General features: G+C 36.1%; 1 protein-coding gene across 1 annotated transcript in view; it reads right to left on the bottom strand.

Annotated features, from left to right (window-relative positions):
• Positions 1 to 26,930, bottom strand: part of LOC126970074 (ankyrin-2-like) — a 105,155-nt gene that overhangs the window by 54,393 nt on the left and 23,832 nt on the right. The window contains exons 2-20 of the mRNA XM_050815743.1: positions 21,386 to 21,487; positions 15,764 to 15,943; positions 13,577 to 13,693; positions 12,095 to 12,250; positions 11,584 to 11,749; positions 10,537 to 10,697; positions 9,889 to 10,058; positions 9,240 to 9,346; positions 8,826 to 8,986; positions 7,967 to 8,170; positions 7,071 to 7,169; positions 6,142 to 6,279; positions 5,157 to 5,300; positions 4,843 to 4,986; positions 4,385 to 4,506; positions 3,212 to 3,305; positions 2,967 to 3,138; positions 2,500 to 2,652; positions 2,050 to 2,170 (exon numbers count right to left, since the gene is read on the bottom strand). Of these exons, the coding sequence (XP_050671700.1) occupies positions 2,050 to 2,170; positions 2,500 to 2,652; positions 2,967 to 3,138; positions 3,212 to 3,305; positions 4,385 to 4,506; positions 4,843 to 4,986; positions 5,157 to 5,300; positions 6,142 to 6,279; positions 7,071 to 7,169; positions 7,967 to 8,170; positions 8,826 to 8,986; positions 9,240 to 9,346; positions 9,889 to 10,058; positions 10,537 to 10,697; positions 11,584 to 11,749; positions 12,095 to 12,250; positions 13,577 to 13,693; positions 15,764 to 15,943; positions 21,386 to 21,487 (2,711 nt within the window). The remainder of the gene's footprint in view (positions 1 to 2,049; positions 2,171 to 2,499; positions 2,653 to 2,966; positions 3,139 to 3,211; positions 3,306 to 4,384; positions 4,507 to 4,842; positions 4,987 to 5,156; positions 5,301 to 6,141; positions 6,280 to 7,070; positions 7,170 to 7,966; positions 8,171 to 8,825; positions 8,987 to 9,239; positions 9,347 to 9,888; positions 10,059 to 10,536; positions 10,698 to 11,583; positions 11,750 to 12,094; positions 12,251 to 13,576; positions 13,694 to 15,763; positions 15,944 to 21,385; positions 21,488 to 26,930) is intronic.

Raw genomic sequence — 26,930 nt, 5'->3', positions numbered from 1 at the left:
AACCTTGTCCAATTTAACCCCCAGAAGACTCAAGTTTGCGCGTTTACCACAAAAAAAAACCCCATTTGCCGTATTCTCTTCGAGAACACTTCCCTTAAAGCCTCGCCTGGTATCGGAATACTGGGTCTCGAAATCTCGGGCAATTGCCAATTCCGTGGCCATCTGGAGGGCAAAGCCAAACTGGCTTCAAAGAAACTGGGTGTCATAAATAGAGCACGGCAATACTTCAAGCCGGCCCACATTCTAACGCTCTACAAATCGCAGGTCCGGCCTCACATGAAGTATTGCTGTCATCTCTGGTCTGGCGCACCCCAGTATCAGCTCGATCCATTTGACCGCGTACAATGCAGAGCAGCTCGAATTGTCGGGGACCCAGTACTCTGTGAACGGCTGGATCACTTGGCGTTGCGTAGAGACGTCGCTTCATTGTGTGTCTTCTACCGCATTTATCACGGGGAGTGTTCCGAAGAGCTGTTCAACCTGATTCCTGCCGCCGAATTTCACCTTCGCACGACACGCCACAAGTTACGATATCATCCCCACCATTTGGATGTGTGGCGGTCCTCCACAGTGCGGTTTTCAAGGAGCTTTCTTCCTCGTACCACGAAGCTGTGGAATGAGCTTCCTTGTGCGGTATTTCCGGGACGATACGACATGGGTACCATCAAAAAAAGCGCGTACACCTTCCTAAAAGGCCGGCAACGCTCTTGTGATTCCTTTGGTGTTGCAGGAGAGTGTGGGCGGCAGTGATCACTTAACACCAGGCGACCCGTACGCTCGTTTGTCCTCCTATGAATACATACATTTATACTTAGAGATACTGGATGTGGCTATGATTTTGTTAAAGTGAAATAAAATAATTCGCTTTAAATATACAAGTAATAATTTTTAAATGATTTCTTCCTATGGGAGGGTTAATCGATGCGTCATAACCCGATACTACCGTCAGAAAATATCAATTGCAACCATTTTTTACCGTTATGATTTAATGGCTTTAAAACGGTCTTAAATAAATTGTAATTATTGTAAGTAATTATATCTAAGATATCCAAGTGCATTTGTGTATTTATTATTTCTACTTTTAAAATAAATAATAAATGAAAGTTTTCAGAAATTTTCTGACGTTTGCGACAGTCGTTTTTTGGTTTCTTCGTCAATTATGACGACAGGCAAAGGGTTCAAGCCCATACAGCAATATTCTTTAATATCTAAATAATTAATTGTCGAAGCCGTCTTTGCAAGATTTTCAGATGACATACAATGTAAAAATTCTGTTGCTTTTAATAGCTACTATAAGCCAATTGTCACATTTATAGGATCAAATAATGTACATACAAAAAATTCTAATGAACATATTCAAGAATTGTAACTAAGAATTAAATATTTTTTAATCAATAAAATTTTTTATTAATAAATAACCTTTCCTTACCATTTTATATACAAAAAGTTTCAGTAATAACCTAAGCTTTTCTCAAGTTACACAATTTCAATATTAAATAAATAAATAAATGTGCGTCTCGGGACACTCGACAGAAGTAATAACTTATACAAATCTAAATTGAACTATTTTATTGAAATTGCTTAACTTCAAAAAAGCTTAGGAAAGGTTATTTATGAATAAAATCTTCTATTGATTAAAAAATATATTATATTCTTAGTAACGATTCTTGAATATTTACATTAGAATTATGTGTATGTACATTATTAGCATCATTATTTAATCCTAGAAAAGTAATAATTGGTTATAGTGAGAGAGGAGGCCTACCGCTGCCTTATGCGTGAGAGAAAGGGAAGCCAGACAAACTAGCGCCGTAACGCGTTACGTTACGAAGCGGTAAACCCTCCAATAAGAAGTTATGACTTAAAAAATCAAAGTACCTACAATATCTCTACTGTTAGTTTTAGGGTATGATGTTTCATAGTGAAATTAGTAAAAAATTATAGATATCACAACCTTCTAAGGATCTAGGCCGAACCTGTAACCCCGTATAAATTAGATTTTGTTGGATTTTTTAAATGTAATGTTTATAAATATTAATGTGTACAGACTTGGGTACTGTTGGGTCGACGTTGTAACAGTATGCGTTGGGCGCCTGAGCAGTGCTGTAGTGACTGATGCTCTTGACAACCACGTCGCCGTGTGGAGGATATCCAATACCATTCATTGATGCTAAAATGTAAAAAAAAAGATTCATTTGAGCAAAGACGACAATAAAAATTTATAGGCTACATAAGCCCCCGTGTGATAGAAATAGGTATTTTGTTTTTATTTATTTACCCAGATTGTGAGTTTTGGTTGTATTAAGGTCTATAAGGACAAGATTGAGGTCCAGGGCTATCCCTGGACCTCAATCTTGTTAAAATACTATTATTTTAGTGTATAAAATAAGGTATAAGATTAGATGTCTTTTAAGCCCTAAAAATACAGCGAAACATTATTCATTCAATATGACTTAGTGATTGTAAGTCTGTTAGTATTATGTTAAACCAAACACTTACTTTGTGATATCTCCATAATATTCTTGTGGCTCATGGCGGATTCGGTTCTTTCATCTTTGGTGACGTCAATGGGTAAAGAATCATCTCCCAGCGACTTCATATCATCAGCTGTGAGATATCTGTATGGCTGGTCGTTTAGAATTGCATCTTCACCTAAATAAACAACAACGTTAAAATCATCCACATCATTACAAGTGTTGTCTTAGAAATTACTTAAGCATTTATAATAAATACGCAACCTAAAATAAAATTATTTTCAAAAAGCTGGAGGCAAAAAAAAACATAGTGTGTGCAGAAAAGTGCCCGAGCAAAGAAAACAGAATATCAGAACTTCATCCCAAATCCTATCGCCAAACACCTGCAGCATTCTGAAAAAACTGCTAACATTCTGGGACAAATTTACAGACACACTGGCCCAATCAAGAAGCTAAGTGCTTATTCCTTTACATCTTCCTATAAAAACTTACCTCCTTCCTCCTCGGAATCCGACATAAAAGTCTCCAGCATCGTCTCTGGTGCGACCACTTTGTATTTCTCCTGAGTGGCTTGAGCTTCCGAGGGCTCCGTGACCTCCTTCAGCGTTTCCATAACTGTGACGTAGCCCAACTTCGAGGCTATATCCAGTGGGGTTTGGCCATTCTGTAACAAGATGATCATTCTCAATGCTTTGAATTTTTTTGCCTTTTATATATTTTTGATAAATAAAACATACCACAGTAGTAGCGTTCGCATCTGCTTTGTGCTCCAGAAGAATGTTGACAATATTGATGTGGCCTTGTTGTGCTGCATGATGCAACGCAGTATACCTGAAAATATGTAATTCTTGAACTGTATAGAACAGAAAGGGTATGATGCTTCACTGTTGAATAAACATATAACCACAGAACAGTTTACCTGTTCTGTGCATATAACAGACGGTTTAATTTGCAACATAAATATTAAACTAGTTGTACTGCATCCAGAATCGTGTGGACTATGTACCATGGGTGTCGACGACTGAAATCAGTTTGTCATGACGGACAAGACACACTGATTAAAGAGTTTGGTCTCCGGGCATTGGGGTATATTCCACGAGAAGGCTCAACGATGTGTCTCAATAGCAACCCAGCCAGTTTAATTGTTCTGCTGGCATCTTTCTCAATGTCGCAATTGCTTTATTAGAGTATATGTCTTAGGAAAACATATTGTGGGATAAGTTCAAGATTTCTCCGTGACACCCAGACTGGAGTAAATAATTCATTGAGTTTGAGAGTGCCTTGTGGTTTGTCAAAGTTGATCCGGAGACTATGCGATGTGTAGAATTAACCAAGCTATTCAGCCATTTTGACAATATCGTCTGCAGTTCTCAAGTGTGAGATGTACTCGCACGTTTTGGTCTTTATTGGCACGATCATGCTACTCCAGTGCCAGCATATCCTCTAGAGCATTTGACAACAATTTCGGGTGTATAATGTCTCCACAAATAAAAGAATTTAAAAAAAACATTGTGACAGCGTCATATACCTCCGCACATAGATATAACGACTTAGCTCCATTGCACGGTCACAAATTAAATATTTCGATAGAGTCAAAAGCCTTCTCATATTCTATAGAAACGCTAAACACAGAGGTTAAATGTCCTTTTTGGAATGAAATGGTCCTATTAAACGTTACCCTATGGGAAATGTTCATCAAAATATAAAATACTGCTGCTTTAGCATTTTTCACAGGAAATTATTCAACTTATATTTAATGGTCAAATATTGTAGTTCAATGAATGGTAACTCATTTACTAAGATTGCCGTTGATGGCTCAAAGATTCCACAACCGGTTCTGAGTTATTTAAAGGATGCAACTTAACAAAATTGTTAAAAGTATTGGATAATAACTTAAGTATTTGTCTTACCCATGTGTAGTCTGTGCCTTCACAGATGCATCATTGTCCAGCAAATATCGGACCATGTTCGCTTGTCCGTAATGGCTAGCAATATGGAGTGGTGTGTACCCGCCTTTAGTGCATATATCCACCTGATCCACAAAAATGTCAGAACACTCTTGTTGAAAGATTGAAATAGAATTTTTAAATGAAATAGTCTAGTTTTTAGTTAGTCTAGTTTAATATGTTAACAAAGGCCAAAATTCAAATAAAATTTTACTAGACAGAAAGAAAAATCCAAAGAAAAACAACATCTTGCTCGACGAGTTTCATTGTTTTCCTACAAAATTACACAATATTTAAAATTAAGTTTGGTAAACTTTACAAAGAAGTATTTTTATTGATATTATCACAATTTCAATAGATGTTTTTATGGTGCATAAATCTATCTTTAATACCTTTAATAATTTATAAATAAGTAAACCCACCTGTGCTCCATTTTTAACTAGCAACTGTGCGACAGGCACTCTGTCTTCTTGAGCTGCCAGATGCAACGCAGCAAGTCCGTTTCTTGATTGGTGATCCACCTCTGCACCTTGCTCTAACAGCAAAGAGCACATTTCTGTATGACCCTGATTGAGAAATATGATGCTTAGTCAAAAAATATTCAGCCAATAAATAGACAGCCATTTTCTCTTGAAACCTTAGAAGAGACCCAAGAGAGATCGACCTTTTAGAAAAGAATAGACACTTTTAGGAATACCCATGACATCGTGAATACGGTAATTATTTTATGCAATACCTGTTGCGCTGCAAGATGAAGTGGTGTAAATCCAGCCTTGGATTCTTCGCTGGTGGCTCCGTACTCCAGAAGTGTGGCTGCTGTCTCCATCTGGTTCTTCCGAGCAGCGATGTGAAGAGCTGTATGACCGTTCTTCGCGACCGCCTGGTAATACAGAAAATGCCATTTTGATTGGAGGCTCATCAGACATCTTTATTTCTCATGGTGGCACAGTGCGATGTGTTAGATGTCGAATCAAGCTTGGACCAATGATCTAGTCAAGTTTGCTCGAATAGGTTGGATGAGGGCAGCGCAGAACCTTCGTCGTGGAGATTTTTGGGTGAGGAGTGCACGTCTTCTGGCTAAGATAGTGAAATTTAATTTGTCGGTCTTTGTCAATATGTGGTCAATACAATAGATGTATCCCTTTTTGATAGCTAGAAGGGATCGATTATGAAGGGGGATTCTATTGTATACGTATATTTTACAATAAAAGATAACCGCTGAGCAAAATAATGATTACAACAATATGGATTTCGTTCCCAGGGTTCTCAGGAAGGAAGCGAAAGAATATGGGATTATTTTTTAAATTCAAGATGGCTGCTATGCAAGATTATCATGGCAACAACATGGATAACATTTTCAAGGTTCTCGAGAAGATAGAGGGATAATTTTTAAAGGCAAAGACGACCACCGCGCAAATATCATAATCATTATTAACATATAGTAAGCTCTAATCATGGAGTAGAGTGCAAACGAGCGTACGGGTCATCTGATATTGCAACACCAAAGGAAAATTCAAGAGCGTTGCCGGCCCTTTAGGGTTTTTTTTATAGGTACCCATGTCGTATTTTCCTGGAAACACCGCATAAGAAACCTTTCTTGTACGTGGAAGAAAGTACCTTGAAAATCTCACACATCTTTTTCTTTAGAAAATGTAATTATTACCATGCAATATCTGCTATGTTTTTCAATGATTTTTGTTCTTGATAGGATAGATAGATACCTTGGCATCAGCTCCTTTTTCCAACAGTAAATTAGCGACAGCCTGTTGATCGTACTGCGCTGCGATATGCAGTGGTGTCATTCCATTCTTACCGGCTTGTTCTGGTGAAGCCCCGTGGGATAGAAGTAGGTTGGCAACCTAAAATTAATAAATAATTAGAAATGCGGAATATTAAAAATACCAATAACATAGTTAGTTGCCCTTCGTTGTTAGTATTATTTATAAGCTTGATTTATATATTTTTACATTATAATTTATTCATTAATGTGTGATGAATTGTAGTACCATTTAGAGTGACATTTTAATGCTATAGTAAAAGATTTCACACAAAAAAAAGTATTGTTTTTTTTATTCTTCTTATTCTTATTCTCGCAACACATTTTCATTTTTTTCTGGGATCCTTTTCTACAGAAGGTCAAACATCATCCAACAAGAGACTTGATAAATCGATTTAAGCGATCCTACCTACTAAGCTAGAGTCCCGGGTTCGAATCCCGGTAGGTGCAAGCATTTATATGATGAATATGAATGTTTGTTTCCGGGTCATGTATGTTTAAAAGTATTTATGTATGTTTAAGTTAATATATTGTATTAAATATATCATTGTCTTGTAACCCATAACACAGGCTATATATGCTTAATTTGGGGCAAGATAATTTGTGTAAAAAGTGTGTCAATATTATTATTATTTAATCGATATGTAGGCATAACAAGTTTATGTTCGTTCCAGTAACAACACTAGTGTCAACATTATGATATTCTGATCGCGATACTGATATTGATTATTGTCATGTTTATGGAGACACGCGCAAGATTGATATACAGTCGGCTAAAATAAATTCGGAAAAGCTTTTTTTGCTCTTTTATTCCTACAGTTTTGAACTCTTAAGGCAACTAAAATCAGGAAGTCATTGTAATCATTAAATTACCTTGAGGTTTCCGTATTTAGCAGCTAAATGGAGCGCTGTAAAACCCTTTTTAGTCGTTGCTGTAAGCGGAGCGTTGTGTTCTATAAGGGCGGCTGCCACCTAAATATTAAAGTCAGTTTAATTAGACGTTCTATACATACAGATAAATCACGTCGTATGAAAACAAAGTCGAACAATGGAAAATGACACAAATTACACCGGAATAAGCTTCAAAGTCAAATATTCTATTTTCAGCTAGGCTTAAACTAAGCGTTCTAAGAATCTACCATATGTTCGGAAAAAGTAGAGCTCGTGAGAAGAACATACAAGAAACTCAATTGCCACTCATTTCAATCAAATAATGTATTTTACAATGGCTGTCAAATACATAACTAAATAGATTGTAAAGTGCTGCATCCAACATACAAATCGTGTTAAAATAATTTTTAAAGATTTTTTATCAAAATATAATATATTTTAAATCGCATGCGAATTATTATTAAGTAATATGGTTAATTTGGTAGTAAATACTACTGAAATAATCCTACAATATCCCTATATAGCCGTGAAGAGTAATGCGTAAACATTATTGTGTTCCGGTCTGAAGAGCGCCCTAGCTAGTCAAATTACTCGGCAAATGAGACTTAACATCTTGTCTCAAGGAGACGAGCGCAATTGTGGTGTCGCTCAGAATTTTTGGGTTTTTCAATAATCCTGAGCGGCACTGCATAGGGCACTGCATATTGGGCAGGGCGTATTAATTACCATCAGCTGAACGTCCTTCTCGTCTCATTCCTTACTGTTATAAAAAAATACGCTTTATGCATAAAAATCATCAAAACTCAGATCGGACGTTATTGATTACGCGTGGCAATCTGTCTTGCAGGTCGTTCTATTACATAAAAAAAAATGCTCACGTCATGATTATGTTGCTTGGCAGCAATATGGAGTGAGTTGTAATGGTCTGCGGTGATCGCGCGCACGTCAGCGCCGTGTTGCAGCAACAAGACGGCAATATCTACGTTGCCGAGGCGCGAAGCAATATGCAACGGAGTCTGTCTCTCTCTCGCTTTCGCATCGACGGCTGCTCCGTTGCGGAGAAGGATTCTGATGATATCCGTCTAAAACAATGTTAGGTAGTAAGAAATTATTAATATTAATAATTCAAATAAACGCTTCATAATCCTCATCATCAGCCGGAAGACATCCACTGCTGGACAATGGCCTCCCCCAAAGATTTCCACGACGATCGGTCCTACCCTGCCCTCATCCAACGTATTCCGGCGATCTTGACCAGATCGTCGGTTCATCTTGTATCTACCACACTGCGTCTTCCGGTTTTAATTATTATTGACAGCTTTACTGACGGGCTTGACTCAAGGATGTAAAACAAAGAAAAAAGTGTGTTTTTACTAATGTGTGCACGCAAGAAGTTATACTTCTTTGGCCTAACTAAGCAAAAAAAAAAAAGATTTATTCCTCGTGCTATTCTACGTTTAAAGAAAGAACAAAATTCTTTCAAAGATGGCTTTGACGGTTAATTATTAAATAATAAATCCGGCTAAATGGGCTTGAACCCTTTGCCTGTCCTAATAATGGATGAAGAAACCAAAAAAATAACGAATGATGCAAACGTCAGAAAATTTTAGGAACCAACTTCAACCTGTTACATTTATGTTACAGTGATGCGCATGCATCTTAAATTTTCACTCTCATCATTTTTTCATAACGCGCGTTTTTTCGCCGAGTTGATAATTAATATACAATGAAATATACCTGATTAGCCCGCGCAGCTAGATGAAGCGGAGTCTCCCCTCTCACAGTGGGCACGTCAGGGTTGGCCTCATGCTGAAGGAGATATATAACGATATTCATGCAGCCCATGAACGATGCCACGTGGAGCGGAGTCAGTCCTGATTCTGTAGTCGCTTGGATACCTGATGCATATGATTTTAGTTTAGACTTGAATCAATATTGATTACCTGAAGTAAAAAAATTAGCAGTTGCAGAGTCTGCTGCTAGAAGCAAAAACTTAGAATTTTTAATACTAAAATTTGAAATTTCAGAACGTTTAAAAACAAATAAATTATAAATTTCAATTTATTTATAAACTCGTTTTAAATAATAACGCGACTAAAGAAGTTTTCACGTCAAAAACTTATGATGAAATTGAAAATAATGAATACTTACTTGCTCCGTATTTCAGCAGTAGTTCAACAACTTTGATTCTATTCTTCTTGCAGGCGATATGAAGTGGAGTGAAGCCATTCAGAGCCCGGGCATTTGGATCTGCATTTCTGTCATTATAACATTTTCAAATACGTGAGTGATAGTACAGTACAGTACTTTATATTCATACCAGAGCGAACGCACACACACATACACACGATTTACACGGCCACTAAGCGATCTTGGGGAGACAAAACTATTCCGTGCCACACCGTACACCACAGATACTGGTCGCTATAAGAGTTTTTGAATTAGCTACGCTGCGCCGCGCGTCATCAATCTTTTAGTATGTACCAACCCTAGCGCTCCGCCCAGACGTATGAATAAATAATAATAAGACCGATGAGTTATGCTTCTGTTCTATAACATGTATTGTGGTGATAGTGATATTTGACTGAAGGAAAGAATATATATTATCCATATTACAAAGTTTGATGAGGAGACAAAATTAGATCCCTATGAGGGTGTAATTTCTAGGTACAAATATAAGCTGCGGCCCTCAGTATGCAACCAGACAATCATTCCCATGAGTGATAATTGTGTGCGTACATAAGTAGTCATACATACACACACACACACACAAAAAGTTAAAGATACTTTAAGCCTTTACCTATCCAAGAGTAGTTTTGCAACTTTGGCATGTCCACAGTGGGCGGCTACATGAAGCGCTGTGAGGTAGTCAACAGTGACGTCATCAACTGGAGCCCTACGTGATAGCAGAACACGGGCAGCCTCAGAATGATCCCCTTGAGCTGCCATATGCAGGGGTGCTAATCCATTCTGGTAACAAAAATTTAAGCATTGCGATGTAAATAAAGGAATACTCGAGAATGCAGTCTATTTAGGATGGTGAAAGGCGCGAATACACCGGTCGCAGTGAGTCTTACAAATTCGGCACAAATTGCCTATTTATTATTCCAATTTCAAAGTCCACATTAAATTATCGTGTAAGGTTTTTGTACCAATTAATTGAAACGTCAGAAAAATGTTGGTCCTTTGAGCCGGTTATAATATAATTTTAAGATTATTAGTTTGTAATGTTTGAAAATGGAAACGTTTAGAAGCATGTATTATAAAAACTTTTATATCCAGATCAAATAGACGTATCTCTACCGTAGGTCAGCTTCTGCTTTGCTGCTACTGAGCTGATTATGGCCAATTGATTAGATCTGGAAATTCTTGCCCTCTAAGATGCCGATTCATATTGGTAGAGTACAGAGAACTTCAGGATGGTAATTCATCTTACAGTATTGCTTACCTTGCTCTTACTGGTGATAGGTGCACCACGTTCCAGCAGAGCCTCCACGACGCGCTCATGGCCTGATCGTGCGGCGCAATGAAGAGGAGTTAATCCATCTCTGGTGCGCGCTTCAACGTTCGCACCACTGTCGCATAGGAGTCCGACCATGTTTTCTTTGCCTAAAAATAAACCAGTTTTGAGTTAAGAGTTTTATCCTGGTATATTCTGCCGGATCCACCAATTATAAATTGAGTTCGTCTGAGAGATATCGTGAACGAAAGAAAACCGAAAAAAGTGTTTATTTCGGAATTACTCCGAAATTCCTTGTTCGAACAATTCAAACTTAAAAATACTTTATGAGACTTAAAAAACTGCGTCGAATGCCGTCAACCGAGAGAAAATCAGTACATCCATTCGAAAGTAATTATTGCAGTTTGAAATTTCAGAATGATTGTTCTATTAAACTCTCGCCAGACTTTTCACCTCAAAGAGGTCAAAGACGTAAAGCAGCTATCTTTTTGAGCTTAAAAAGCACAAAAGTTATGCATTAGATAAAATTTAAGCGCTTAGCGGGAAGTTGCAAGGAAGGCCTTTAGGTCAAATGTTTTCCTAATTTTTTTGTAACTTAATTTGAATAAAGACAACTGCAGTTCCGAATAAAAACCGTGATTTAAAAACTCAACATCAGGATTTAGTTCTCGGCAATTACCTCCTTCAAAAATTTACCAACCCTAACCAAATTTTGGAAACTGAATTGAAAGAATAAAAATCAAAATACTTCAACACAGTCTGTGTTTTTTTTTCGCTTATTGGTCGGATTTCAATACTAGGCCTCTGCTTGTGACCTTATCATTAAGCTGTTTTAAGTACTTTTAAAGTACTATAGCATTTGCAAATCAAAAATATCAAATAAATCTTATCAGGAAAACACAGATAATGATGCTATTGATCTTATTTGAAAATAATTTTAATCTAGGGTTAAAAACCAAGCACAAAACAGTTAAGAATGTCTGTATGGAAAAATAGCCACTTATCCACTTTAACATAATATCTCTATCCACTTACCCCATTTAGCAGCAACGTGTAGCGGGCATATATTATGCTTTGCCGCACAGTTGACATCGGCTCCCTTTGCCAGCAACAAACGAGCAACCGCTTCGTTGCCGTAGTGTGCTGCGATATGAAGCGGTGTAAAACCAGACTTTGACGTCACATCCGGGTTGTGTTCATTCTGTTAATTATTGTATTATTTATTATAAGAAAACCAAAATTTATAGAGAATAGACCTACAATAACTCAGCCGCTAAGCTTTACGTTGAACCGTGCAGCGGTCAAGTGACCTCTGCTCACGAAATGACGTTTGATGCGCGTTCAGTCGGAATTCAAACACAGAACGTGAAACACGAGGCGCTAAGCGACAAAGCTGCTGTTTTTTTTTAGTTTTGAGTTGAAAAAATCGAGCAAACGGGTTAGGTATTTTTTACGATGAATTATTATTGTACTTAAAAATCTTCACGCTAAACAAATACAATTTTAGGAGATTCTTGTTTTTTAGTGAAAGGCAAAGAGTTCATACCTCTAACAGCAAGTTAGCTGCTTTTACGTCGTCTTTTTTAGCAGCAATATGCAGCGCGGGCAACCTGACGCGCCCCCTGGTGTCAGCTTCCAGTAACACAGCCACCACCTTCTCATGTCCTTGCTGCATCGCCACAGCCAGCGGTGTGAACCCGTCCTAAATATATAACGTGTTACTTTGAAGAACTGAATGTCAGTTGCATATAGTATTTTCTTTAAAACAGTTTTTAAGAATTAACTAGGTAACTAGGTAACTGTGTTTTAAACATTAGTTTTTGCGTAAAAGTTACATTTTTATAATTATTCTAACTAGTCTGACCTTTCCAGAGCACAATTGGGGACTGTGGTAAGCGGGAGTCAAGATAGTATTTATCACAGATGTCATGTTATGAAGTTGAGCGCCATTTGTTGCTTCGGAGAAAAATGAGGAATTAATATCAGTTTATAAGTTTTGTAAGAATAATTTACCGCTTAAGTTTCTGTATGGAATAGGAGGAAAAAGCATAACCTGATGTTAAGTGATCATAGCACGTAGTTCATATTCTCCTAAAACACTAGACGAATCACAGGCACGTTGGAGAAAATTCTTGAAAACCGCATTGTGGAAGAACGCCACACGTCCAGATAGTGGGGATAATATTCTAAATTGTGGCGTCTCTTGCGAAGGTGTGAAGGTGGAATTTAGCGACAGGAATCAGATCTAACAGCTTTCCGGAATAAATGTGAAGTATACTTATGAAAAATATGGTCTGTGTTTTTAACGTAGCCAATGTGAGTCGGATTTTCTCAAGAAGAGTTCCATACCATCGTACAAGATATACGACACTGTAAGTTTTCACATTTTGAATACGTTTGAGAGAGACGTATAATGAAAAGGTGGAGAAAGAAAAAGAGAGAGCGCCATAAAACGAAACAAAAGTGTGTTACGAGTATGACAATATATACTCGTACATATATACCTATTATAAATTGAATCATCCCTCTTGGTTTTAGGGTGCCGTACCCTAAGACTTGGCTGTCCATCCGTCTGTCACCAGGTGCTAACCATGATAGGTGATGAATACTCTACTACCTACCTGTTTGTAAATAATATTATAAGAAACATAATTTAAACTTAAATAAAATTTAAATAAACGTAATTAATTATTATTACGACATTCAAAAGAATTGTAAAAAAAACCTTTATCTGGTAAAGGACTACCTATAAAGTAAATGATTTATAACAGATTGGGAATAGAAATGGAAAATTTATATTATAAATGTGATTGTATCGAAATTTTATTTAAAAATATAAGAATCCCGCTGAGTTTTTTGCGCCCGTTCTTCTCAGGTCTGAGGCATTTATTTCCAAATTGGTTGTAGTTTTTCACTTTCAATAAGTGACTTCATATCCTATTTTGAATAAAAATATTTGAGTTTGAATGAGATGAGGATTCGTGAAATTTTTGAGATGATGATGATCAGAATTTTTATATAGACTTACCTCTGTAGCCAAGCTTTGGTTAGCTCCATTTGAGAGAAGAAACTTTACAACATTGTCATGGTTTTCTTGAGCAGCCATATATAGAGGTGTGAAGCCATTCTGGGACTGAATGTTAACCTGCAAAAAAAAATCAATATAAAGTCCAACCTATATAATTTTTTTTCTTTAAGAAAATAAGGATCGAGACGTTCAGCTGATGGTAATTGATATGCCCTACCCATTCCAATGCGCACGTTCAGGATTCTTGAAAATCTCAAAAATTCTGAGCAACACCACAATTGCGCTCGTCACCTTGAGACTTAACATGTTAAGTCAAATTTGCCCAGTAATTTCACTAGCTACGGCGCCCTTCAGACCGAAACACAGTAATGTTTATAAATTACTGCTTCACGGCAAAAATGGGCGCTGTTGTGGTACCTAGCTGATCACGGTCCTTATAATAAACATCTATTCAATATGGGCATAACTGACAGCCCCATGTGCAGGGCGTGCATGGTGCCTGAAGAAACTCCTGTGCATGTACTTGTGAATTGTCCAGGTATAGCGACTTACCGGGCTCAACATCTTGGTACCCCAAACATAGTCCCGGAAGTCTTAAGTAAGGAGAACAGCTCGCTAAGGTTAAGGAATAAAACAAGTATATTCCAACACACGCAAAACTACTACAAATGGTACAAAATATACGCGCTTTATTTGAAGGCACACGTGTTGTATCGTCCTGAAAACACCTCGAAAAGATTCTCATTTCACAGCTGGGGAAGAATACCACAGATCCAGATGATGAGGAAGCGTGTGGTATAATGGTGAGATTCTGGAGGAGGCATCAAAAATCTCTCAAAAACTTCCAGTAATAACAGTTCCAGAAGTAAGACCTTACTAATTTTTTCTATTAGTACCGGAAATTCCACGTTTTGTGCCTTCTTTAGAGAGCTTCCATGCAAGTACAATAAAGACCCGAAATTTCCTTTTGGGTTGTCCTCGGGACAATATTTCATGGTTATCATCAATAAGCTGTATTGACATTCGAATTACAAGTAAGAGGTTATCAGAACTTATTATATTAGATTATTAGAAATGGTTGTAATATTCAATTATAAATTACATAGTTTGATGTTGAATTGTAATATTTGACCACTATTCTACAAGATTTGCTATAAAAAGAATCTAGACTAACGTACATGATTAGACTCAATGTCTTTGTAAAAATATTCAGAAATAAGTAATTTTCATATACCTGAGTTTTAAAATCTTCGGGCTATAATATATATTCGCAAAACAACTGAACATTACGAAGTCAAGCCCAAAATAATAAAACAATCGTAAACAATTAATAACATTGACCGATCAATCAAACGAATATAGACACTATAAAATATATAGGCAATAAAGTTATTAACATCTAATAAATTGGGTCACATAAGGATCATAATGCTGTTCACGGCTTGTTTTAAGAGAATCAGGACGAATGCAATTCACTGCGTATTCTAAATGCAAATGATTCAAATACCTATAAATATAGCCTGCAATTTCCTTTTATTACTTCTGTATGTGAGTGCAGTATGGATGGACTAAATGTTTTACGAGAGCAATATTCATGCGTCATAAAATATATGACGATGTTACAAAATGGCACTTTGTTGACAGATTTATTACATATAACTTTGAATGGCACTTTTAAACTAACAGGGCCTTACAAATAAGAATGTTAGGTGTTTCTGTAAAGTTCCATTCAAAACTCTATTCAAAAAGGGGTCTGAAAGCTTATATATAAAATATTATATCTATATGTACAAAATATCGTGGAGTTATGTTCGGATTAAAAAGAGCTTAGATTTTATGGAATGAATACTTCTTTAACCGCGTTTGGCAATTTTTGGTACGGGAAAATCTTATGGGTTCGCGTCTCCGACATGCTCATGACTGGCGCACGCAATAAATAAATAATTAAAAAAATAAATATATATAGTAACCCAATTTTTTGATGGGTGAAATCTCGTGAGTCCGCGTCACCGCAATGCTTATTGCAGTATATCTGTAGCTATACAGCTGACGTATTGTGCAACCTAATGTTGCATACCTCAGATGTACGTCTGCTGTGTACATCTTATAAGTTAAATTGAATGGATTTAGTGAAAATTTTAATGTTGATGTGCTATGCTAGGTATAATTATTACAAAAAATGCTTACTTGAGCTCCATTCTGGACCAGTAATCGGACAACAGCCTCTTGACCAGCAAGAGAAGCGATGTGCAATGCGGTGTTTCCCTTCTTCGTCGCAGCATCGATTGCTGCCCCACGGTCAAGAAGTTCTCTCACCACCTCTACATGGCCATCCTTGGACGCAAGGTGGATGGCATTTAGACCATTCTGTAAAATAACCATATAGATGAATTCGATGTTGGTTATAATACTTACAGAGTTGGGCAAGTCGTATAAGGCTCTGTTCACAAACAACATATTCAGATTGTCACGCCGCACTTTAGGTACGAAAGCATACCGACCGGGATTCTCAGGCAGACATTACACGTGTCGCTTTTATTTCAGTTCATATTTTATTTTGTTTCTTTGATTTGATTAAAAATATTCTCAAATATTGAGAAGCATAAAAAAATATCGGTAAACAAATCAGAAGTAAACATTACACTTTCGTACCCTATTAAGTAGGTTACTTTATTTCAACCCCCGAGTTGTGTGGTAGCTTTAGGTTAGAACCATATAGCTACAAAATAGCATCTAGTTAGCGAAGCTAGTTATCGAAAAAAATAACGCGTTATTTAACCATAACTGTAAACTTAAATATAAAAGTATTAATTATTTTGTCATTTTCAGTTGAAATATTATTTAAAACATTTGAAAAGATAATTTCTAAAGTTGCCTGCCACATCTGTATTGAAATTTCAATACATAGTAGAATTCTAAAAAGTCAACTAAAAGATAATTTGAATGAAAAAATTAGTTTTATGAGTATCATTCAGAAATATAATGCAGTTAAGCATAATATAAGATATTCAAATGTATTCAATGAACACTTATAAAAAGTTCTCATTTAATTTATAAATACTTTTAATTATCATAGTACATTTGTTTGCTGCTTATAATAATAAGTTATCTATTTTATTATCCTAGTGGGTATACAAACACAATGTACTCGTATATAACTCGGCGGAAACTGTAATTCCTGTTCGTTTTCGAGTTCGTCTTCGTCTCGTGTATACAAATTGTACTTTCGTTATTGCTAACTGAACAATGCTTCTATTACATCTTCTCGAAATAAGCCTTCATATTGATGTGACAACTAAGGTGAAACTGTAGATTAAGGATTAGTCTCCGCTGCGCTCCAACTAGGTGCTGCACTACCTAAGAACAATAGCTTTTTTATTACGGCAACGATTACATGCTTGTGTGCGTGGCATCTTGACACTCAATGGCATCGTTCAAATTATGTAACATACGCTTCGTGTTATTTGAAATGAATAAAATACAAAATACTTACTAATGATATGTGATCTCAGTGTCTTTCTTATTTCTTGAAGTATTATTTTTACAAAGTTTTACTACGCAACCCGGCGTTTTAGTTTCAATTATTAGAAAGTTTATCAGAACATGTGGCACGTCAACGACACACATTGTTCGAGACTGGCTTGGGGCTCTTGGGCGTAGTAAAAGTTGCCACACTTTGCGACTACGCCTGCGGTATGTAGTTGGAGCGCAGCGGAGACCAATCTTTAATCTAAGGGTGAAGCTAATAAGTCTAAACATATAATACAAATAACCGTTAAAATACGTACAAAATTAATACGTAATGTTAATATCAACCTTTATATTAGTATAGTATACTTTTATTATTATTTAACCCGACGTTTCGTGACCTGTCCAGAGCACGTTTTTCAGGGGGACTGCGGTTGGAAGTGTAAACCAAAATTGCTGCAGAGAAGGCTATTCGCACTATTTGTAAGAACAATTGAAAGCAAAATTTATAGAAATAAACATCCTAACTTTTACCTCTCAATATATTCTTGAAAATATAATGTATGTTCATAGAGGCACATAAGTGAATTTGCTAGAAACTGTTATAACCATAATATTAACACCAGGAACAGACGTAAACTTATAATGCCTACCCGGTTAACTCGAGTTAGTAAGTCTTTTGTGGGTGATGCATATTCGTTTACAACAAGATCCCAGAAAATGTTCAAACCAAATGTATTATTAAATTGAAAAGAATTGTTAAAAAACTTTTGTGTGGTAATTGTAATTGTGAGAGGAAAAACGAGTGTACGGGTCACCTGATGTTAAGTGATCACTGCCGCCCACATTCTCCTGCAATCACAAGAGTGGCCTTTTAAAAAAGTGTACGCCTTTTTGTGAAGGTACCCATGTCAGGAAATACTGCACAAGGAAGCTAATTCCATAGCTTGGCGTGCGTAAGTTGGCTTGAAAACCGCACTGTGGAGGACCGCCACACATCCAGATGGCGGGGATGATATCCTAATTTGTGGCGTGTCGTGCGAAGGTGTATTTATTTATACTCGTTACTATAACATAAATGACTTTCTTGATTATACCACAGATGGAGAGTGAGCAACCGTCCGTACGCTATTAAATAATATGGTTTACTATACGAAATTACATTACAATCATATTCTTATGAAAAACAAAACTTCTCAGATCTGAGGTATACTTTTTCGAATAAAGGTAGTTTTTTACTTTCAATAAGTGAATATCATATCCTATTTTGAAAGGAAAAAAAATAAATTTCTAAAAGAATCATTAACTCTGATTGATACCAGAATTTATTTCAACTCAAAAGAATATGAAAAACAAATGTCAAATTGCGCTCTTTGATTTCTAACTTGACAACCTTCAAACATAACAAAGTTTGCCTGTAAGTTTACTGACTATAAAAGGATTTAGCAACAATAACTTAATACTACACTTAATCACATACGGCTGGCTTGCGACTTAATTCTCAGAATGTAGAACAGACATGCGATTAAGTCACGAATGTATTTACATTAAATCATTTTATTATAATCATTACACGCTATTCTGCGGATTAGGATGCAGTAATACGATAAAAATGTATAGTAAATTCTGTAGTAATTTGAGCAAAAAACCGCACAAAAGCGCCGAAAACGCAAAGAGGCATTACTGACAACACATTAATTCTGCTGCATTGATATATCGATGTTCCTGTTAACAATAACGTCTCAGTTTTCCGTTTTAATTACAAAATTATGGAGACATTACATTTAAAGTATCAGCGTGATAAGTGAAGTGCGATTTCATCCTAGTATTTTGAAATACGCCATTGTTTGTTTTGTGATGAGAATAGCTAGTAAATTACGAAGGAGTGGTATAGTCTTGCACAGCAAATAATATGGATGAATGGAAGATGAGGGATAGCCTTTGCCAATTGCTTGCATATTATATGTATATATATATATATATATAATATTATAAGTTAATTAATTACTCACAGTTTAATATTGTAATAGGCTTTAATAAATAAATAAAAAGTCAGAGTTGACAGAGTGGTCGTTATTTCCGGGCTTTACAAGCCTTCGCCACTCTTCGCGTATACCCGGCCTTTCAAGTAACATTCATACAATGGTCCATCCAAACCTTTTTTTATTTGATCAGTCCGTCGTATGGTAATTAATTATTAAGAGTTAGAAGTTTTTTTTGCTTGAGATCCAATTGAAATGAAATTATCATTTTAAATGCGCTTTTCAGTTTATCATTTTATCACTGGTATCACTGATACTGAAAGGTATCATGTTGAATGATAGCTACCGTATGATTTGTAGATGATCCATAACAGTGACGTAATGATCTATGTCGAATCTCATCACAAAACAAACAATGGCGTATGTCAAAATACTAGGATGGAATCGCACTGCACTTAAAATGGAATGTCTCCATGTGTCTGTAATTCAAACAGTAACACTGAGGCGTTATTGTCAACAGGAACATCGATATATCATTGCAGCAGAATTAATGTATTGTCCGTAAAGCGCCATTTGCGCTTCGGCGCTTTCGTGCGATATTTTGCTCAAATTACTACAGAATATATTATACACTTTTATCGTATTACTGCAGCATAATCCGCAGAATAGCGTGTAATGTTTATAATAAAATGATTAAACGTATTTACATTCGTGACTAGATCGCATGTCTGTTCTACATTCTGAGAATTAAGTCGCAAGCCAACCTTATACGTTTAGGTGTATTAAGTTATAGTTGCTAAATCCTTTATATCAAGGAAACTTAATGGCGAACTTTTTTATAGTTATACTTGGCTATGTTTGAAGGTCATCAATTTAGAAATCGAAGAGTAATTTGATATTTTATTATCTTACTCAAATTATGTGGTTAGTTGAAATAAATTCTGGTTACAATAGAAAATATATTGATTTATTAATTAAGCTTAGTTGATTTACAGTTCTTTTTGATGTTTTATAAATGCAACTATTGTAATAATATATACGCATTTAATAATTTTGTTATTCTCTTTCAGACAACCCACTGGTCATATATTTTTTGGTATATTAAGTTTGATATAAAATATGTAGTGGACTTGCAATTTCATCAGTACAGTTTGCAAAAATAATAATACTACTTTACGCTCCTCCGTGGACTTAACATTTTGTGTCAATAATTTTGTACGTATTTTGACAATTCCTTACACTATATTATAGGCTTATTAGTTTTAGCCCAGTTTTCACATCAATACGAATGCTTATTCCAATAAAGTGTAATAGAAGCAATGCTCAGGAAGGGGTTAAGTTTGTGATTTTAAATGAGAGAGTAATTTGTATGCAGGCGACGAAGTCGAGCGCCTCAAAAGATCCGAGTAGTAGAATCCCGTCAACACGAAAATATATAATAATACCCAAAAACCCCATTTGCCGTATCACCGCTCTTCGACAACAATTCCCTTAAAGCCTCGCCTAGTATCGGAATACTGGGTCTCGAAATCTCCAGCGATTGCCAATTCCGTGGTCACCTGGAGGGCAAGGCCAAATTGGCTTCGAAGAAGCTGGGGATCATTATTAGAGCACGGCAATACTTTTAGCCGGCCCACATTCTAGCACTCTACTAAGCGCAGGTCCGGCCACACATGGAGTATTGCTGTCATCTCTGGTCTGGCGCACCCCAGTGTCTGCTCGATCCATTTGTCCGTGTGCAACGCAGAGCAGCTCGAATTGTCGGGGACCCAGTGCTCTGTGAACGGCTGGATCACTTGGCGTTGCGTAGAGACGTCGCTTCATTGTCTGTCTTCTACCGCATTAATCACGGGGAGTGTTCCGAAGAGCTGTTTAACCTGATTCCTGCCGCCGAATTCCACCTTCGCACGACACGCCACTAATTAGGATATCATCCCCACCATCTGGATGTGTGGCGGTCCTCCACAGTGCGGTTTTCAAGGAGCTTTCTCCCTCGTATTACAAAGCTGTGGAATGAGCTTCCTTGTGCGGTGTTTCCGGGACGATACGACATGGGTACCTTCAAAAAAAGCGCGTACACCTTCCTAAAAGGCCAGCAACGTTGTTGTGATTCCTCTGGTGTTGCAAGAGAATATGGGCGGCGGTAATCACTTAACACCAGGTGACCGGTACGCTCGTTTGTCCTCCTATTCCATAAAAAAAACCCGACATATACATCATGCTTACACCAACAAGGATTATCGTATGACAATTTTATATTATTTTAGTGAATACGTTTACAGAGCCTTACTAACTGCTGTAATAAGAAAGCTTCGATGATTTACAAATGGTCTTAATTGTGGGTGATAGTGATACTCACAGCATTGCTAACATTGATGTCTACTCCTTGCTCAAGAAGACTGATGATCTTCTCAATTTGCCCCGCACGCGCTGCACGTAGGAAGGCAGTACTTGCGTCCGCCTGTTGGGAAAAAAATATAATGTGAGAAGAGAAGGAAGTAGAGAATCAACATGATAGAAAAAGAAGCACACCTGAGAGTTGAACAAAGCATACAGAATTTTATAACGAGGCGGTACTCGAACGGTTAGCTCAGTTTTAACGCCGGAGGTCGTGGGTTCGAATCCCGCATCGTTCATAAAATTTTGTTTTTCAAATTTTATATGTGTATTAATCCCAGAAGTGAGGGTTATCACTTTAAAAACATAACATATTGTAACCAATTTGGATCGACAAGTCGAAAACAGTCAGCCACGTATGGAATTAGCTTCTTAGTATTTTGTATCTTAATCTAGCTAGCTAACTAAAGCACATACATATGAAAAAAGAAGATTGATCAGGCAATATCAGCCTGTCAGATCGTGTATATGCTTGTATATTAAATTTCTATGGTGAATTGTGTTAAAACGAATTAAATCAACTGTCTGTGTTGTCCTTATTTATAAGTCTACGCGTATACGTAGCATGTTACATAATATGTAAATGTTAAAAGTTAAGTCACAAAAGAGTAACATATAAATAACTATAATTTATTATATGAAACACACCCAGTTTCGCTTCAAGGCCTTAATACTATGCCAACATTAAAAAGTGCGTCACAGAGGGTAGGTAGGTACTTTGAGTACTTTTATGTTCTTTCTTAATTAGAAAGTGATTTTAGGCATATTAATTGCGTACAGAAGTAGTGTGTGAACAGAGACAGAAAATCTGAGCACGCGAGCAATTATTTCACTCCCTTCATACGCGGTAACTACCCTACGTAATGGGTGTAGGGTAACCATGATTATGAAATTAAGAAATAAATTTATACGTATTGATTTAAATTAAGTTCATTGTTTTAATAAGAGTAATTAATTAAGGTTATTACGGTCGAATCAGCTGACAGGACACACGCGCTCCAGGACCATAATGTAATAAAATTAAAATATCAAAACGGCTAATCTCAACCTTATATTTACTTAACATATAATTTATTAACAAAATAGATGCTCTTAAAAATATGATAACAATGAAATTTGTGAAACAAAGTAAATGATTACTAGGCAAAGTCGAATATATTTATTAAAGAAGGTAATGAAAAAACTTGAGTAGTAAATTAAAAACTATAATTGTATATAACTATAACATGTTGAAGAGAATCAGCAAGAAATGAAGTTATCACATTAAATACAAACAGCTATATTATTATCTAACAATTAATAACAATAACATTTACACAAAGATATAAAAAAGCAACCACCTATACCACAGTCTCACGTTTCAAATCTTTAACTTATGATATATTTACAGTTACTCTCCGTGGTCGTTCCCTCATGACTGAGGATTGTCATCATCGGACGAGGATGCTGATACTGTGATACATCCTACGATCTGTCTTCGTCGGTGCCTGTCCATTGCATCTCTGACAACCGAGCAGAATTTAGTAACGGGGTGTTATTAATACCGTCAACTGGATTTAAGTACATGGAGATTACAACGGAAAACCTTACCAGTTTAAGTCAGCCCTGAGTGCATTCGACAACGAAATTAAAACGACTATTTCACAACAAATATTTTCACTTTCAAAATTTAAGACACACACATGTTTAATTAATCTATCTAAATAAGTAATCTATTGTTATTTTAATGCTCGTCTATATATAATACAGATGTGTAACGTTTTAAAAAAATTCTGATCCTTGTATCAGGGGTAAGATCCTGGTGATCAGAAACACAGGGTCAACCAACTTCAGACACCAGCTGTTAAAAATGTTACACTAATGTACTATTTTAGTTTTAAGATCTTTAAACATGATGCATGGATGATCTGTCATGTAACAAAACAGAGATCTTTAGTTATTTTCAAATATCATCATCCTATTGTTATAATTGAAAGATTTTCGATAAACACAAGAGATAAAGTTGAGTATTCGCACGTCGCCATCGATACTGGCGTGAACTTGTTCACAAACTGGACCGTGCATTTTGCTGACGGCGTACAATGGTGATACATCCGACAAAGGATGCAAGGAGATTATTCCAGAGCCGGTTTAACGTGAAAAGTTTTAAATTTATATTTTATACATCATTCATTCTTCATACTTTATACATCCACTGGGGCGTCCATATTGGTAAACCCGGCTTATAAAAAATATAAAAAAATTTTATAAGTAAATATAAAGCAAGAAGCAGCAAATATAATATTATACTGGGTTCCCCATAATAGACTACCCATTTTATATTTTTAATAAATTCTCTATCGGATCTTTTGAAGTCTTTAGGATTTCAGTAAATTATTAATCAAGAAGGTGCCTGTCACAAATTTTTAAATTAATAATTGGAATACGTGGAACGCCATTTTTCTACGAGAAGTTTGTTAGTTTTCATCAATTATTATTTAATTTTTTTCATTGATATATTCAACATCCATTTGAACTTTCATGGATTACCCAGTCCAACAACCTATGTTTTGCGTAGGGCATTTATTAATAATATTTTATTTATTTATAAAATGATAACATTGAAATGTTAACAAAATCCTGCAAAACTGTTCTGATAGTTTGACTGCAGGAACGAGTCTCTTTAAATATAGATATTTACATTTTTCTATATACTTTAAATACTAGAATAACAATATTTACAATGGTTATGGAAGCGTGCTTAAAAAGTATTTTTTTAACTTAGTTTTAAACCTAGATTTATTTGGCTCGAGGCGGATGTCCATAATCTAATGGGTAGTCTATTATGGGGAACCCAGTATAATATTATATTTGCTGTTTCTTGCTATTAAACTTACTTATGTTATTGATTTTTTTATTGTTCATAGACTAAAAATATTCACAAGTGCGCGAAAGCGTCAATAAAGTAAATTACGTAAGTAATTTATTTATTTCAGAATAATCCATGATAGCATTATTGTGGTCTGTCTTAACTGATCTTAATCGATAAATAACTTTAAAAACCATAATTTTTTAGGTAAATTCGCTTATATCTTGGAGAGGTTTAATAGATAAATACGTTCCTTACCATTTATGCTTAGTAAAAACACGAAACATTAGTTATTAAAGTATGTGTGGTCACCCTAACCCGTGTTACCTGTTTCCATTGCGTTTTCCCCATCTTTAATGACATTTGGTAAAAACGGTCGCTAAATAAATACTGGTTTTGAACTGTAATATGTTTATAAAGATAAAATATAGGTATCTACAAGAAGGCTGAAGTCTTAAATTTAATTTAATTTATACGCCTAGATACAGCCTCTTGCTGTTATGTAACGTATTTCAACAGGCCAAGTTTGTTACTTTAAATTGAATGACAGCTACTTGTTTCACTCGCGATACGCAAGTCACTCTTTTTGAGTGTGCGTGCGTTGCTGAAAATAGAGAATAACAGTTTACCGCTATTTTCTTGCACGTGTTCACAGCTATCACAATCTAAACGTATAAATTATCTAAGATGTAAACATCCATGACTCGCAAACAAACATCCATATTCATCATATTAATATTTGCACCGACCGGGAGTCAGGGTCACTGGGATATTACCAGTGGGAGGCTCCTTTGCACAGGAAGCCGGCTAGATTATGGGTACTACAACGGCGCCTTTTTCTGCCTTGAAGCAGTAATGTGTAAGCATTACTGTGTTTCGGTCTGAAGGGCGCCGTAGCTAGTGAAATTACTGGGCATATGAGGCATCTTATTTCTCAAGGTGACGAGCGCAATTGTAGTGCTGCTCAGAATTTTTGGGTTTTTTGAGAATCCTGAGCGGCACTGCATGGCATGGCATGGCGTATCAATTACCATCAGCTGAACACTGGGCTATATGGGTCTTCAATCAGCCAAAATATCAGGATTATTTCTTGTTAAAAGCTGTTCATTAATTTACAGAAAAGTTGCTCAGGGCTACAAATAATGACTATTCTGTCGCGGAATACCACAACAGATATATATTTTTGTGAATATACAAAGACTTACGATATATTAGCGTATAGACATCTGAATCTATTCAATTTGTTATATTTTTAAAGTGATAGCCCTCACTTCTGGGATTAATGACAAATAAAATTTGAAAACAAAATTTTATGAACGATGCGGGACTCGAACCTGCGACCTCCCGCGTTCCGTGCGAGTGCTCTTCCAACTGAGCTAACTGTTCGAGTGACGTTTCGCCATAAAATGTTGTATGCTTTATTCAACTCTCAGGTTGTGTATGTACTAATGTACATACGCAAGAAGTAATACTTATTTGGCGTAATAAAACAAAAATCTCGTATTTGCGTGACGGTGTACGTGCGTAACATAAATATTCGCTCTGGTATTTTTTCCTTAACGCGCCATAAGATGTATAACTTCAACAAACAAATACAATATAGTTATATTGACATACAACTCAGAATATAAAATTTGTCAACATTATAACAGCCCCTATCCATTGTACCCCACAATGACGTCAACTTATCAGCGGATCGCTCGGAACAAGTGGGGTGATTTCAATAGTGATTTATTATCAGACACCCTCCGCGATGTAGGTCGCAACGGAAATGCATTGGGGGTGAATATCTTTATTATTTAGGGGATACTTTTAAGTTAGAAAAGCAGACGTCCAACCAAAATACGAAACAAAACTTAATGTACTAGTCCGGTCAATTTAGACATCCGAGGTTAAGGTTATAAGGAATAAACTGTATAAATATAAATTATCCTATTTATATCGGGTGCATAAACCTTTAGAGCTTGATTTCTGTTTGTGTAAAGATGTTTCGTAAACATGGTGGTGGTGATTACTGTGTCATAATTAGTAATCGCATCCAACAAATACAATGATTTATTAACTATAACAGGTCGACCTGGCACCACAAGCAGCTTCCGTTCACGAATTAACGCATGGACCAGCCATCGCTCCCTTCCCACAAATATGTGAATATGGGAAGGAGACGACGAGTGAACATAACGAACCGTCCAATTTCGTACTGGATTAGGGGGTTTTTTTATAAGACGACATTCTAGTCTGTCATTAATATACAAAATATTAGTTATTCATTTGAAATTATTTTATCATCTTCAAAGTATGGTCCTTTAGAAACGACACAATTACGCCAACGAATAATACAATCATCAAAATATTTTTAGGCGCTTGTTCCGGAATTGAGTTTATTTCGCGTCGTGAATTCTCTCTTTATGTCTTATTCTGTATAAAAACGGGCGCCACGAAGTGGCAATTTGAGTTTAGAAACAAGAAGTTTGCTAGAGCCATATCTGGTAAGGTTGCTTGATGGTATTTGTTCAGTATTTGATCATAAAATCGTTCACATATGACGTCCTTGTGCAAAGGTGACTGCAAATTAACGCGACATAACCAAGTATTATTCAAATTTATTGAAGTAGGCGTTACTTTTCGCAAATCCATAATCATCCAAATGTCTTGAGTC

The sequence above is a fragment of the Leptidea sinapis genome, chromosome 20 (genome assembly GCF_905404315.1).
Source record: "Leptidea sinapis chromosome 20, ilLepSina1.1, whole genome shotgun sequence".
NCBI lineage: Eukaryota > Metazoa > Arthropoda > Insecta > Lepidoptera > Pieridae > Leptidea > Leptidea sinapis.
Note: the sequence above shows the minus strand (reverse complement) of the source record. Positions and strands in the feature narration are given on the sequence as shown.